Source organism: Rhinoderma darwinii, chromosome 1 (genome assembly GCF_050947455.1).
Source record: "Rhinoderma darwinii isolate aRhiDar2 chromosome 1, aRhiDar2.hap1, whole genome shotgun sequence".
Taxonomy (NCBI): Eukaryota; Metazoa; Chordata; class Amphibia; order Anura; family Rhinodermatidae; genus Rhinoderma; species Rhinoderma darwinii.
This window is the reverse complement of record NC_134687.1, coordinates 498471807-498489228: the sequence shown is the minus strand read 5'-3', so window position 1 is coordinate 498489228 and position 17422 is coordinate 498471807. Positions and strand designations below refer to the sequence as shown.

The 17422-nt window shown below is 41.1% G+C and overlaps 1 protein-coding gene across 1 annotated transcript in view; it reads left to right on the top strand.

Annotated features, from left to right (window-relative positions):
* Nucleotides 1-17422, top strand: part of ADAMTS19 (ADAM metallopeptidase with thrombospondin type 1 motif 19) — a 310868-nt gene that overhangs the window by 37153 nt on the left and 256293 nt on the right. The window contains exons 4-6 of the mRNA XM_075854793.1: nucleotides 2593-2756; nucleotides 3324-3407; nucleotides 13214-13371. Coding sequence (XP_075710908.1) covers nucleotides 2593-2756; nucleotides 3324-3407; nucleotides 13214-13371 — 406 coding nt within the window. The remainder of the gene's footprint in view (nucleotides 1-2592; nucleotides 2757-3323; nucleotides 3408-13213; nucleotides 13372-17422) is intronic.

Genomic DNA, 17422 nt, shown 5'->3' with positions numbered 1-17422 from the left:
CACACTACGGCCACATGTGGGATATTTCTTAAAAAGTGCGTAATCTGGGCAGTGAATATTCAGTTGCATTTCTTGGAAAAAACTTTCTGTGTTACAGAAAAAAATGGATTACATATGAATTTTGGCAAAAAAAAATTAATTTGTCAATTTCACCTGTAGTTTGCTTTAATTCCTCTAAAATGCCTAAAGGGTTAAAACACTTTCTGAATGCTGTTTTGAATACTCTGAGGGGTGCAGTTTTCAGAATGGGTTGATTTATGCAGACTTTCTAATATATAAGGCCCCCAAACTAACTTCAGAACTGACCTGGTCCCTGAAAAAATAGCCTTTTGAAATTTTCTTGAAAATATGAGAAATTGCTGCTAAAGTTCTAAGCCTTGTAACGTCCTACAAAAATAAAAGAATGTTCCAAAAATGATGCAAATATAAAGTAGTCATATGGGAAATATAAACTAGTATTTTGTGTGGTAATACTATCTGTCTTCCAAGTAGATAGATTCACATTTTCAAAAATGGTAATTTTTGCAAATTTTCTAAAAATTTTGATGTTTTTCACAAATAAATATTGAATTTATCGACCAAATATTTTCACTAACATAAAGTACAATATGTCATGAGAAAACAATCTCAGAATCGCTTGGATAGGTAAAAGCATTCCAGAGTTATTACCACATAAAGTGACACATGTCAGATTTGAAAAATCGGCTTCGTCCTGAAGGCAAAAACAGGCTCAGTCCTGAAGGGGTTAAAGGGGTTGGCCACTTTCTAGAAACATTTCTAAAATGTCCTAAATTGCTGTGTTGAGAGACAGGCACCCTTAACTAACCCATTGCTTAGCCCCCTGCTGCATTTGAAGGTCTCTGGCTGGAGGCAGCCATGTATGTAAATAAAATAACTGCTGCTATCTTGAGAGCTATGTACGGGATCAACATCCCATGTATACTACTCTGAACCATGGAAAGCAAGAGACCTTCAAATGAACACATCAGTTTAGGGCATTTTATAAATTTTAGTAGAAAGTGGCTAACCATCAATCCCTACAGTATGCAAAATAAAAATATGTAAATATCTTAGAAACAAATATACCGCAAAAGCTAGTATGTTATATACAGATGTCATTCACTTATACTACTTATAAGGAACAATAATGATCCTTAGAAAAAAAGGGAAATTATCTAAAATAAAAAGGCACAATATTATCCAAAGATTATTGACAAAGTTTCACATTTAACATAAATATCCGTAACATTATGTATCTTGTTTAGTATCTTTCTTTAGAAAGTACGAAAAATGTTAGGTGATATACAATAACTAAGAGAAAGTCTACAAATTTCCCAATTTGTAAAAACCCTTAAGATATGTGGTTTATTACAGTACAATCTGCTTCCGTATCTATTTATAAAACTAGGTACCTTTTTCTTAAAGAAGGAATGGCCATATGATAGCTCTTTACCAATAGTAAAGAACTATAAAACTAACAAAAAAGCGATAAAATGCACAAAAAACTACAGATGGGTGGTAAACCATTGCAAGGCTTTTCCAAATCTCATCTCCTGTTGGAGAACTTCTAATTTGGGCATTTGCTGACCAGTATAGCACAGCTCTATACTGTATGTTGGAACCAAAGACCAAAGACATCTAGGCTTCTTTAATAGATTAAATCCACTGATGAAACCAAAAAGAATATACTGCATGGGATATATAACTATGTACAGTATAAAACAGGATGGGTAAGAATGATTAAAAGTCAATTATCACAAAAAATCTCTTTAAATAATTAATGTTATAAGCGGTAGGAATAGTAATCCAGTCATTAGCAGGAACGAACCAAATTCCAGAACAATGATCACACATGGTCAGTTTCATCAATGGTCAGTTAGTAGAAATTTGAGGTAAAAAGTGTCTATCAGCCTTTCAAATGTTGGTTAATTATAATTTTAAATTATTGTGCTTTTTATTTTTTTGTTGTGGGTGTTTTTAATCATGCAGATTAAGTTCATAGAAGCCACTACATTTCTACATATATAAGAAATAGCACAGTTTGCAGCTGGTAGACCCTGTCTATCCAAATCTTAAATCTTGATGATTTTATATAGTCATATTTTTATTTATTTATTGTAGAAATGTAAAGAACATCTGTCAGTTGACAGAGCTCTTCATTTTATGCCAACTAAAAGATGCCGTTCACATCGGGGGAGAGGGGATGCAGCTGCAGCCACTAATCAGGATTTAGGATACAGAATTCCCAGTATTTATGCACATGATGGAATATGAGCTCTTTTGGCTGTGCTTACTGGTTGAGATGGCTCATGTGATGGCTCATTTGAGCAGGTGGGAGGAGCCATCTCAGTCATAAGGGCAAAGATGCCTTATTTTCCATTGAGTACAGGGTGTACCCTTCATCAGTGCATTTTATAGATGCACTAAAATAAAGAGCTCTGTCAGGTGATAGTTGCTTCTTAATATATTGGCCAAGTAGTATGAATAAATGTGTGTTACAGTACATATGATTTATAGATTTCCACCATTTTTCACTTCAGCAGATAATTGGTGTCAGAATATCAATGAGCATATAACTTTTTTATTTTCTAGATAAGAGAAAAACAAAAAACATTAAAGCAGGAAGAGGAAAAAGATACTCTAACAAACAAAGCCAAGAATACAACATAGAAACGGTGGTGGTTGCCGACCCTGCCATGGTTTCCTACCATGGGTCAGAAGCAACAAGAAAGTTTATTCTTACTATCCTCAACATGGTAATTCATTTTTATTACAATGTTTGTTATATTTTGAGAAGTTTCTAAATCACTAAGAGATGTCAAAATTACTACTTACTAATAGTAAAAAAGTAAAGAGGGAATATTGTAAACATAACATAATCTTAAAGTATACTTCCAGCCAAAATTGAAAATGTCATACTCCAGAAAGCCAATTTGTAGTAAATGTCTTCTTCAAAGTTCAGAGTTCCAAACTACCAATGTCTGTGCATTCAAGACCAGGAATAAAATAAATAAAAAATAACAATAAAAGTGTCTGCACTGTGGTGAAGTATTTGAAAAAAAAGGTCCTGGCAGGGCAGTACCTAAATTATAATTTTTTTTACAATGTCTACAGAAATTTTCAGAGCTCACTACCCAGTACAAAAAGCATTTAGAAATACCTGGAAACCCCTATTAACAAGACATCTCTGAAGTTACAAACAACTAGCCAACTATCCTCGTTCATCTTTTTGCTTTACCACATAGACACACATATACAATTTATGAATCTTATAGACAAAGTTGGTTTCCTCATTTGTGATAAAATATGTTTCCATCTTCTAGGTATATAATCTCTTTCAGCACAAAAGTCTTGGAGTACAAATTAATCTTCGAGTTACAAAATTGATTCTTCTTCATGAAACACCAGTAAGTAATTATCTAAATTATTAATTAATTTCATAAACGTAACACTTGATTTATCATATTAATGAGACTGTCAAAATAGTCACAAAGGATCCATCCTGCCACTTCTACACCATAAAATAACTTATAAAAAAAAAATCAAATACATTCTCAAATAACAAAATAAATTTCTATATTAACCCCTTAATGACCGGGCCATTTTGCACGTTCATGACAAAGGATGATTTTTTGTTTTATCACGGTCGCATTTCAAGAGACGTAACTTTTTTTTATTCCGTCGACATAGCCGTATAAGGGCTTGTTTTTTGCGGGACGAGTTGTATTTGGTAATTGTACCATTTTTAGATGCTTATAATATATTGATTAACTTTTATTAACTCTTTTTTAGGAGAGGATTGAAAATAAGCAGCTATTCCAGCATTAATTTTCACGTTATAAATTTACGCCGTTTACTATGCAGAGTAAATAACATGCTAACTTTATTCTATGGGTTGGCACGATTAGGGGGATACCAAATATGTAAAGATTTTATATGTTTTCCTACGTTTGCACAATAAAAACCCTTTTAGAAAAAAATTACTTGTTTTTGCATCGCCGCATTCCAAAAGCCGTCATTTTTTTAATTTTCCGTCGATGTGGCCGTATGTGGGCTTGATTTTTGTGGGCCAATGTGTAGTTTTCATTAGTACTATTTTGGGGTACATAGAACTTATAGATTAACTTTTATTTTATTTTTTATGGGGGAATGGGAGAAAAGAGAGAATTTTACCGTTGTTTTTTGCGGTTTTTTTGGACGCCGTCCATCTGGCGGTTTAATTAATGTGTTAATTTTATTGGTCAAGTTGTTACGATCGCGGGGATACCATATATGTGTATGTGTTATTTGTTTTGACACTTTTACTAAATAAAACTACTTTTTGGGCAAAAAAAGTAGTTTTATTTGATTTTGACTGTAATTTATTTTATTTTTTTCACAAACTTTATTTAACTAATTTACAGTTTTCTTTTTAGTCCCACTAGGGGACTTCACTATGCGATCTGCTGATCGCATATATAATGCTTTGGTATACTTAGTATACCAAAGCATTATTGGCTGTCAGTGTAAACCTGACAGCCAACCTATTAGGTCATGCCTTCGGCATCGCCTAACAGGCAGATGCTAAAGGCAGACCTGGGGGTCTTTGTTAGGTCCCCGGCTGCCATGGAAACAGAACGGTGACCCGCGATTTCTTTGCGCGGGCGCCGATGGGGTGACAGAGGGAGCTCCCTCCCTCTGTCAAACACATTAGATGTCGCTGTCACTATTGGCATTTAATGGGTTAAACTGCCGGAATTGGAGCGCACTTCGATTCCGGCAGTTGCATATATCCGTCCTCCTGGGCGAACTAGCAGCTGCAGAGGACGGATATATCCGTCCTTCGGCGTTAAGGGGTTAAACCAAGTACTGCAAGTGCTGAGATTGTTGCATTCTGCAACAAAGAATATACTGAAGTATATCATAAATGAAACATACTGTATACCGTTCAGCCATTATAATAAAACCACCTGCCTAATATTGTGTAGATCAGGGCCGGTTTTAGACAAAGTGTGGCACTGGGCAAAGTTAATTGTTGGGCCCCAAATGCTGAATTACTGTATCAATAATGTAGTAAATTCATAAAGCGATGTGCAGAGAACTGCATCGCTGATTTCTAGCATGTCCAGGAGTGTTGCAAGCCCCAAAGCATATGTCCCCTCTCTCACACAAAAAAATTATCTATATACATATACAGTTATTATATCATACCACTATACCAGATTAAATATTACCTGCATACTGTTACTGAACACAACTCACTATAAGTGAGTGGAAAGTGTCACACAGACCCTCCCATTGTATATAGTGCCATACAGCCCCCCTAGTAGATAGTGCCACACATTCCACCCTCTTGTAGATAGTGACTCACAGCCTCCCCCTTGTAGATAGTGTCACTTAGCCCCCCCTTGTAGATAGTGTCACACAGCCCTCCATTTGTAGATAGTGCCACACAGCCCTCTCATTTGAAGATAGTGCCACACAGCTCCCCTTTGTAGATAGTGCCACATAGCCCCCCACTTTGTAGATAGTGCCACACAGCATCCCTGTAGATACTGCCACACAGTCCCCCCCCCTTGTAGATAGGGCCACACAGCCCCTCCTAGTAGAAAGTACCACACAACCCTCCCCCTGTATAATACCACACAGCCCACCCTTAGTAGAAAATGCCACACAGCCCCTTCCCTTGTATATAGTGCCATACAGCCCCCCTAGTAGATAGTACCACACAGCCCCTGACTAGTACCACACAACCCACCTTAGTAGATAGTGTCATACATCCCCTCCCCTTGTATATAGTGCCATATAGCCCCTCTCCTTAGTAGATAGTGCCACACAGCCCTCCCCTTATATATAGTGCTATACAGCCCCCTAGTAGATAGTGCCACACAGCCCCCCTCTTTTAGATAGTGCCACACAGCCTCCCTCTTGTAGATAATGCCACAACCCTCCCCTGTTTATAGTGTAACACTGCCCCCCTGTAGATAGTGCTGCACAGTCCTCCCCCTTGTGGATAGTGCCACACAGCCCCTCCTAGTAGATAGTGCCACACAGCCCTCCCCCTGTTTAGTGTCACATAGTGTGTTTCCTTGTATATAGTGCCATACAGCCCTACTAGGAGATAGTTCCACACAGCCCCTCGTATAGTGCCACACAGCCCCCATTAGTAGAAAGTGTCACACAGCCCTCCCCCTGTTTATAGTGTCACACAGCCCCCCTGTAGACAGTGGCACACAGCCCCCCTTGTAGATAGTGTCACACAGCCCTCCATTTGTAGATAGTGCCACACAACCCTCCCACTTGAAGATAGTGCCACACAGCCCCCCTTTGTAGATAGTGCCACATAGCCCCCACTTTGTAGACAGTGTTACACAACACCCCCTGTAGATACTGCCACACAGTCCTCCCCCTTGTAGATAGTGCCACACAGCCCCTCCCAGTAGAAAGTGCCACACAGCCCTCCTGCTGTATAATACCACAAAGCCCACCCTTAGTAGAAGATGCCACACAGCCCATTCCATTGTATATAGTGCTATACAGTCCCCCTAGTAGATAGAGCCACACAGCCCCTCTTAGTAGATAGTGTCACACAGCCCCTCCCCTTGTATAAAGTGCCATATAGCCCCTCTCCTTAGTAGATAGTGCCACACAGCCATCCTCCTTATATATAGTGCCATACAGCTCCCCTAGTAGATAGTGCCACACAGCCCCCCTCTATTAGAAAGTACCACACAGCCCTCCCCCTGTTTATAGTATCACACAGCCCCCTGTAAATAGTGCTGCACAGCCCCCCTTGTAGATAGTGCCTAACAGCCCTCCCTTTGTAGATAGTGTCGTATAGCCCTCCCACTTGAAGATAGTGCCACACAGCCTTCCTTTGTCCTTTTGTAAATAGTGCCATAAAGCCCTCACCCTTGTAGATAGTGCCACACAGCCCCTCCCCCTCGTAGATAGTACGATACAGCCCCCTGTAGACAGTGCCACTCAGCCCCCTTTGCAGATAATGCCAGACAGCCCCTCTTAGTATATAGTGCCACACAGCCCTCCCCCTGTATAGTGCCACACAGGCCACCCTTAGTAGAAAGTGCCACACAGTGTGTCCCCTTGTAAATAGTGCCATATAGGCCACCTGGTAGAAAGTGCCACACAACCCACCCTTAGTAGATAGTGTCACACAGCCCCTCCCCTTGTATATAGTGCCATACTGTCCCCCTAGTAGATAGAGCCACACAGCCCCTGACTAGTGCCACACAACCCCCCTTAGTAGATAGTGTCACACAGCCCCTCCCCTTGTATATAGTGCCATACAGTCCCCCTAGTAGATAAAGCCAGACAGCCCCTGACTAGTGCCACACAACCCCCCTTAGTAGATAGTGTCACACAGCCCCTCCCCTTGCATATAGTGACATATTGCCCCTCTCCTTAGTAGATTGTGCCAAACAGCCCTCCCCTTATATAGTGCCATACAGCCCCCCTAGTAGATAGTGCCACACAGCCCTTCCCCTATTTATAGTGTCACACAGCCCCCCTGTAGATAGTGCTGCACAGCCCCCCTTGTAGATAGTGCCTCACAGCCCTCCCTTTGTAGATAGTGTCACATAGCCATCCCACTTGAAGATAGTGCCACACAGCCCTCCTTTGTCCTTTGTAGATAGTGCCACATAGCCCCCCACTTTGTAGATAGTGCCACACAGTCCCCCTTTGTAGATAATGCCACAAAGCCCTCCCCCTTGTAGATAGTGCCACACAGCCCCTCTCCCTCATAGATAGTACCATACAGCCCCCCTGTAGAGAGTGCCACTCAGCCCTCCTTGCAGATAGTGCCACACAGCCCCTCTTAGTAGATAGTGCCACACAGCCCTCCCCCTGTATAGTGCCACACAGGCCACTTAGTAGAAAGTGCCACACAGTGTGTCCCATTGTAAATGGTGCCATATAGTCCCCCTGGTAGAAAGTGCCACACAACCCATCCTTAGTAGATAGTGTCACACAGCCCCTCCCCCTGTATATAGTGCCATACAGCCCCCCTAATAGATAGTGCCACAAAGTCCCCCCACTTGTAGATAGTGCCACACAGCCCCCTTGTTGATAGTGCCACACAGCCCTCCCCTCTTGTAGATAGTGCCACACTACCCTTCCCCTGTATAGTGCCACAAAGCCCCCTTAGTATATAGCGCCACACAGCCCTCTCTCCCATGTTTATAGTGCCACACAGCCCTCCCCCATTGTAGATAGTGCCACACAGCCCTCCCACTGTATAGTGCTGCACAGCCCCCCTTAGTAGATAGTGCCATGCAGCCCTCACCTATTTGTATATGGTCCCATACAGCCCCCCTAGTAGATAGTGCCACACAACCCTCCACCCTGTATAATGCCACACAGCCTCACCCCCCATTTTAGAAAGTACCACACAGCCCCCCAAAAAATTGTACTTACCTAGTCCAGGTTCCACGACGGATGGAGAGCTTCACAGCCTCCGGACAGGACCCTTGTGTAGGCCAGCGTGATGCATTGTTGTCATCATTCGGCCAGTGCAGGGATTCTGTTCCAGCGCCTTATAGGCTGCAGGTTTAACGTGGCAGGTCTAACGTCCTGAGGACGAAGATACAATTGAATGTGGCAGTCGCTAGCATCGGGGCCCTCTCCCATAAATGTTATGTGATGAGCAGCGGGGGCCCCCTCATGCCTGAGACCCCGTAGCAGCCGCTATGGCTGCTAAAGTGGGCAGGGGGCCCTGAGAGGAAGGGGGTCCTGGACATTCGCCGGTTCGGGCGTAGGTCACCATCCTACCGCCAAAACAGCTCTGATCCATCATAGCATGGACTTCACAAAACCTCTGATGGTGTCCTGTGATATCTGGAAAATATATGTTCGCAGCAGATCCTTTAAGTCCTGCAAGTTGCGAGGTAGAACCTCCATGGTTTGCACTTGTTTTTCCCGCACATCCCACAGATGATTGGATTGAGATCTGGGGAATTCGGAGGCCAAGTCAACATCTTGAACTCTTTGTCACATTTCTTAAACCATTCCTGAACAATTTTTGGAGTGTAAGGGCATGGCCAGACGTGGCGGAATTGCTGTGAAATTCCGTAGCGGACAATCCGCAGTGGAATTTTCCTGCGGCCGTTTTTTACATTTGTTTCAATACATTTTGAGGCAAGTTAGTTCAGACATTGCGGAAAGCTCCGCTGCGGACCTTCGGCTGCAGTGTGGAATTTTTCCTCCGCAGCATGCACTGTCTGTTGCGGAGAAGAAGCGGAATTTCACTGTGGATTTCAGCCTTTGCAATGCAAAAACTGAAATCTGTGGCAAGTCCACTGTCTTTTCTGCAACGTCTGAATTACCTGTCAAATATGCAAATGTTGGTGCAGATTCTTTGCGTAATTGCCCCAAATCTGCACCAACATTTGCAGAGGAAAAACTCTGCCACGTGTGAACATGCCCTAAGAGGGCACACTATCCTGCTTAAAGATGCCACTGCAATTAGGAAACACCATTGCCATTAAGGGGTGTATTTGGTCTGCAACAATGTTTAGGTAGGTGGTACATGTCAAAGTGAAATCAACATGAATGGCAGGACATAAGGTTTCGCAGCAAAACATTGCCCAGAGCCTAGGTTTCCCTTCTTCCCATAGTACATCCTGGTGCCATCTGTTTTCCCAGGTAAGCGACACACTCAGCCAACCACATGATGTAAAAGAAAACATGATTCATCAGACCAGACAACTTTCTTTAATTGCTCCATGTTACAGTCCTGGTGCTCACAAGCCCATTATAGGTACTTTTGGTGGTGGGCAGGGGTCAGCAAGGGCACTATGACCAGTCTGCGGTCACAGCAACATAAATAACACTTCTCAGTAGTTGAGGCAGGCAATGATGGCTGGCTGGGTCACACTTTCACAAAACAGAATCAATGGCACACCTCCCTGACACAGGAATAAATTCAGGGCTACGCTAAGCCTCAACTGGCTTGTTGGCTTACTTGCTGATAATACAGTCGAGTCACATTATTATTACCACCAGCTAATATCCAGAGTAACCACTGTGTGCAGTATGGACAACAGATAGATGGGCTGGGAGTGACAAAATAAGGTGCTAGTAGGCTGTCTCAGGTATCAGGAGCCATCGTCACTGCAGTGCATCCCACATTTTCTGGAGGGTGTGTGAGGGAGTATCCATAGAGCAAACAAGACGATCGAGGTGGTCCCACAGATGCTCACTTGGATTCGAGTCTGGCGAATTAGGGGGCCGGGGAAGTACTTATAAGTCTAGGTTGTACTCTTCCAACCAGAAATCTGTCCCTGGGAAGCCAAACAGCATGTATGGGTGGACGTGATCTGCAACGATGGATTCATACCCAAATTGGTTCAGAGTGCTTTCCACATGGATGAGTGGGCCCAGATAATGCCATGAAGAAATTCCCCAGACGATAACGCTGCCGCCACCAACTTGTGTTCTCTGATGATTCTTGCCTGACATGCCAACGTCCATCCATTCGATGAAGCAGAAAATGTGACTCAATGGAAAAAGCAACTCTTTGCCAATCATCGCTGGTCCAATTCCAAACTGCCGTGCAAATTGAAGCCTTTTTTTCAGATGCACCTTTGTTAGCATAGGAGCAGTGCCCATCCATCTGCTCCAGTGCCCCATATGCAGTAGGGTTCGATGAACTGTTGTTTTAGCCAAACGTTTGGTAGCCCCCTGGTTGTTTTTCAAGGTGAGCTACTCCACTGTAGCGTGTCATTCAGTCCTCGTGCACCTTCGTAACCGACGTTCACCTCTCACATGGTGCTGTACAGTTTCAACGTCGATTATTCCCAATGGTGCCATTGGTCCAACTCTGATAAATCGCCCCTTTTGCCCATGGCAACAATGAGTGATATGTGTTCAGACAGCCTATCGCACACCTTATATACCCACCAAAGCCAGTCCACGACACATCACTTCCTGCATGGGATACGTGCTGCCGATGCCGAAAGTAGGAGGTGTTCATAATAATTTGACTCGATAATGTAGTTGTGGGGAGGCTCCTGCCACAGTCACCTACTAATATCACCGCTTTTCACAGGGAGGCTCCTGCCTACTACCCGAACAACAGTATTCCACATCACATGTGAAGGCTCCTGCCCGTCACCAACCGATGCTCCAGACCCACTCACACTATCGGCACTGCAACAGCACAGCAGCTTCAGCAGCTCGTCTGAGGACGATCAACGGTCTCGTCCTCCTAGCTGTTATGGTGTGGCAATTACCTCACTAAAGTTGGCATCCATGCTGTTTATCTAGGCAGCAGAAAATTTAGAAAAAAACAGCTTACCATCACTGCCTGTACCTGCCAAAAAAACAATAACTTTACAGTACAATAAAACAACACAAGAATATACATAAATGTCTTCCTGGATACTGCCTCCTTGGCAAGTAAAGTAGTAAAAGGAGCACAGAGTATAACATAAAAAGGACTCCATCTCTAGCCAACATAAATACATCACTTTAAGATATGGAGATCCTCCCATGCTCATCACATTTTGGCCCTTGTTAATGTCGCTTAGATCCTTACGCTTGTCCATTTTTCCTGAATCTAGCATATCAACTAACTGATGCTTAGCTGCCTAATATATCCCGCCCCTTGACAGGTGCCATTGTAATATGATAATTAATATTATTAATTTCACCTCTCATTGTTTTTTATGTTATGGCTAAACAGTGTATATTACATCCAGACATTAACCCCTTCCCGACATTTGAGAAAACCATACACCAAAGTCGGGTAGGGGAAGTATGGAACTGGCTCATGCTCCATGCGATGCCGGTGTCGGCTGTATGCTACAGCCGACACTTCAGAGTAACGAGTGGTTCATAGAAGCTTAATAGAAGCCTGTCAGAAACACGATATACTGCAATACATTAGTATTGCAGTATCTAATGCAAGCGATCTAACGATCGCTGGTTGAAGTCCCCTTGGGGGACTAATAAAAAAAGTAAAAATTAGTAAAATAAAGTTTTTTTTATGTGAAAAATAAAATTAAAATGTAAAAAAAAAAACCTTTTCCCATTTTCCCTCTAGAGCATAGCAAAAAATGAAATAAATAAACATAATTGGTATTGTCGCATCCGTAAAAGTCTGAACTATTACAATATATCATTATTTAAAACGCCCGGTGAACGCGGTAAAAAAAATTGTAACCGCCAGAATCGCTATTTTTTCGTCACCTCATCTCCCACAAAAAATGAAATAAAAAGTTATCAAAATGGTATCATTAAAAACTACAGCTTATCCCGCAAAAAATAAGCCCTCATACCACTTATTTGACGAAAAAATAAAAAAGTTATGAATTTGGCGACACAAAATAAATTTTATTTTTTACACTTAGGTTTTTACTTGTAAAAGTAGTAAAATATAAAAAAAACTATATATATTTGGTATCACCGTTATCGTATCGACCCACAGAGTAAAGTTAACATGTTTTTTTAATTGCACAATGAATTTCGTAAAAATGAAACGCAAAAAACAATGGAGCAATCACTGATTTTTTCATTTTCTACCCCACAAATATTTTTTTTCCTGTTTCCTAGTACATTATATGGCACAATAAATGGTGCTACGAAAAACTACAACTCGTTCCGCAAAAATCAAGCCCTCATAGGACTATATCGACAGAAAAATAAAAAAGTTATGGCTTTTGAAAGGTGGGGAGGAAAAAAACTAAAATTAAAATCTGAAAAATGGCTGTGGCCGGAAGGGGTTAATAGCCTGTTCTGATCGTGTCCAAAAAATTCCAGCCACTGGATAGGTGATTAATATTAGATCAGTGGGGTCGAACCACTAGGACCCCCACCAGTCATTAGTGGGTACCGTTGTCCCTGCTTCCCCAGCTGCACAACAGGAGTTTGAATGTAGTGGTGGTTGAATTGCCGCCCAATTCAAACTCTACTCCATTTGATCTAACATTTAAAAGCTATCCAGTAGATAGGTGATAATGTTTGTGGCTTAAATAATCCTTTAAGTGTATTAGAGCCATGCACCTGTGTAGGGTACGCCATATCCGGACGTTTCCTTGCCCCTGTTCATCTGTTCCCATGGCTCTGTTTATGTAAGAAGGCAGCCGTGGTTTTCTAATCCTGGACAATCCTTTTAACTCATATGAAAAACCCAATAACAGTTCAAACTGAACTAATATACAGAGTGAGCAGGAAAAGTAGTTTGTCAATTTATCATACTTTGTTTTTTTTATAGACAGATATGTATATAGGACACCATGGAGAGAAAATGTTGGAAAGCTTTTGCAAATGGCAGCTTGACGAATTTGGAAAGAAGAATGATGTCCACATGGAGATGTCCACAAGCTGGAGTGACGAATATTCAGCAGTAGATGCTGCAGTTCTCATAACAAGGTAAAGCGAGTTGTAATTGTTACAGAATTCTTATCACTATATGGTGGGCAAGGTGGACAAATTTATTATACTGCTGGAGGCCTAGCTAAGGTAGGACAGCATCACTATACACTATACACACACACACTGGTCTCCGGGAACAGGAACTGTGCGTCATAACTTCCGGGAGACTGTAATAATCTATAACATTTCTCTGTCAATTAACTCTCGTTTATTTCTGTCAGATCTCTGTTTATTGGCATATGAAATAAACATGTAACGTAAAGGCGCTCAGTAAATACTAAATTACATGTTTACAATCATTAACAAAGTAAAAAACTAAATAATATACACTAACAATAAAACCAACATAAAGAGAGAAGGCGCATTTTCCAGGATGTCTTCTAAAAGCCTATTTCGAGGTTATTTAAACCTTTGTGAGGTTAATGAGGTTAATGTCAAGGGACTCTAAACACTTAATATAAAGAGAAGAGGTGGCCCAAATAGTTAAAGAGCCATCAGATAGCCAGCAGTTTGCTGTTGAAAGTCTAGCTACGGTTGCCATATGAGGCAGACATTTTTTGGGGAAACACATTTTAAATTGTGAGAGTTGTTCTAGCCTGCAAATGTCTGAGACTTTATTTAGCCAATGTGAGATGGGATGGAAGGGGCTTTTACTTGCCCAATAAAGTGGTATCAAGGCTTTTTCCACTTGCATCAGATGAAGAAAGAGGGGAAGCATGGGTAATCTCAAGTCTTTAAGAGAAAGATTGAGAAAAATAAGTTGAGGTGTAATTTTATGCGGTGCTGGCAAACTTGCATAGTGATCTCCAGCACTCTTTTCCAGTAAAGAAGAATGAACAGAGCTACCATATGAACTTCCATTAATTTCAACTGCCATAAAGCACACAACCCTGTTGTACTGTCTATGCAAACATTACACAAATGGAATGTGTGTCCCCAATACGGCTACAAAGGGATGTTTGAAAATAAAAAATAAATAGCTTCCAAATTTTAAAAAAACAACAAACATATTATTTCTATTTTATAGATATACTTTGATTAACCCCTTAGTGACCAGCCCATTTTAGGCCCTAATGACCAAGCTATTTTATTCGTTTTTCTATAGTCGCATTCAAAGAGCTATAACCTTTTTATTTTTTCGTCTACATAGCTGTATGAGGACTTGTTTTTTGCAGGATTAGTTGTGCTTTTTAATAGCACCATTTTTGGGTACATATAATTTTTATATTAACTTTTATTAACCTTTTTGGGGGATTATAAAAAAAACCTGAAATTCCGCCATTGTTCTATGCGTTTTTAAATTGACGCCGTTCACTGTGCGACGTAAATAACATGTTACCTTTATTCTATGGGTCGGTACGATTACGGCGATACCACATATGTAGAGGGTTTTTTTATGTTTTACGACTTTTGCACAATAAAAACACTTTTGAACTAAAATCATTTGTTTTTGCATCGTCGCTTTCCAAGAGAAGTAATTTTTTTATTTTTCCATCAATGTAGTGATTTTTGGGGCTTGTTTTCTGCGGAACAAGACGTAGTTTTGAATGGTACTGTTTTGGGGTGCATGGGACTTATTGATTCATTTTTATCATGACTTTTTTGGGGGGCAATGGAAAAAAATTGCACTTTCGCCATGGTTTTTTGCGTTTGTTTTTACGGTGTTCACTTTGCGGTTTAAATTACATATTAACTTTATTAATGGAGTCATTACGGTCGCGGCGATACCACATATGTGTACTTTTTTTTTTTTTTACACTTTTACTAAATAAAACCACTTTTTATGGAAAAAAATGGTTTTATTTATTTTTTTACTGTACTTTTTATTAATAATCTTTATTTCACTTTGATGACTTATTTTATTAGTCCCACCAGGGGACTTTACTGTGCAATATTCCGATCGCTGCTATAATGCTCTGGTATACTTCGTATACCAGTGCATTATTGCCTGTCAGTGTAAATCTGACAGGCAATCTGTTAGGACGTGCCTCCGGCGCGTCCTAACAGGCATATGTCCAGGGCAGACCTGGAGGCTTTTATCAAGCCCCCGGCTGCCATGACACCCCATCGGAGACCCGCGATTGCATTCGCGGGCCGCTGATGGGTGACAGAGGGAGCTTACTCCCTTTGTAAACAAAGTTAAATGCCGCGGTCGCTATTGACGGCGGCATTTAACGGGTTAAACGGCCGCGATCGAAGTAAACTTCGATCGCGGGCGTTGGAGCAGGAGCTCAGCTGTCATCAGACAGCAGAGCCCCGGCTCCTGCCTGCACGGGAGACCCGTGCAGGACTTAGACTAGGCTGACGTGAAAAGGCGTCAGCCTAGCCTAAAGCCCATTAGTGACCGACGTAAAAAGACGTATTAGTGGTCACTAAGGGGTGAATGGAACTACAATGAAATACATGAGACAATAGGGAATATTTACTAATACTGTGTAAGTTTTAGATAGTGTATACAGTGTATACTTAGGAAAATGGTGTATGATATTTTTGGCGCCTCTAGTAAGACATGCTAGATACTTTTCTCTTCCATATACCAATCTTTTTGCGCCAAAATTTTGGCTGGGTCAGATTTTTGGTGCAGTGTCATATTTAAGCCATGCCCCTTTCCTCTAAACCACACATTCTTGTCAAGTGTGTCGACAAAAGTGTCTAGAACCAATATTAAATGTGGCGCATGGCATGTACGCCAGAATTCTGGCGCATTTTGAATAGTAAATCTGCCCCAATCCCATTAAAGTTGCTTTGCTGGTTGCCCCCAATGCATTTCATCCTTTTGTACAGACAAGTAAAACACTATTGGTACTTTGTACTTAGCTGGTAAGATCTAACACGCAGAGCCTCCTCTCATTTTGTCTTTGTGCATGTTCCTTTCTATGTTTATGTCTGATTAAACCAAGTATGATGCTGAACCTATTAGCTTTCAAAATACATGATCCTTTCATAAATGAAAAGAAATAGAAACAAGTATGGTCATTTCCAATGTTGAGTGGACCAAGATTTGGAAAAATAAACATATCTAGTTGCACATACCGTAATTGTAAAAGCAAGCAGGAAGAGACATTGGTTGTACCATAGATACCATACAGAAATGGGCTTGGCTTCTTTCAAATTACAAAAAGACCTGAGACATGCACTGTGTCACATACGTATCAACATCATCAAGAAAGGTAATAATGAAAATGAATAAAGAATGGAAGGGCATATAATTATCACCACCAGTGGACTGACCATAGATGGCATATGGACATGATCTCAGGGATTGCAGTTGATTTATCTCTTTTTATCTCATCCACAGCCACCCTATAGTGATATTGAATAATTTCCCCCGATGTTGTGGCCAGTATTAGAAAGTTAGAGCCTTACATATAATCCATGTTTACATTAGGCTTCATTTACATCTGCGCTATTTTTCCATTTTTCTGTTCCCTCATAGTAACAGAAGAACTACTAAAAAATGTAAATGCCACAGCCATTGCCTCACAGACACAAACGGAGCCCGATGGAATCCATTGACTTTAATGAATTTCGTTGGGTTTCCATGAAGGTGTCTGTTGTTTTACTGGACAAAACTTGTGCAGCATGCTGCGCTATTTCTTCTGTCGTTTTTCACCGGAACGGAGCATCCAATGCAGATGTAAACACAGCCTAAGCTGCCTGTGTGCCTTATGCACAAAGAGAAATATGGGGTACGGTATGGAATGGGTGGAAAAAGATAAAATATACAGTGAGGCACACACATCTGAGCCACATTGCATTTCCTTTCATATTTTCTTTTAAGTATTAACTTTAAGTATTACTTTTAGTATGCACACCAAAAGTCCAGCCACTTATAGGGGCAACGTCCGCCCAGCTGCATATAAAAACAAGATTATAGTGCTGAAAGGAACCAGTGACCTTCTAATTCCAGAATAACAAACATGCTTGATAGAGTTATATTACAATACAAATTAATACGTTATATAATACATATAGCTTTTATATAACCTGCCTTGACTAAATACATAGCACTGGGAAGTTAACACCCATTGCTAAGTACTGTCAAACT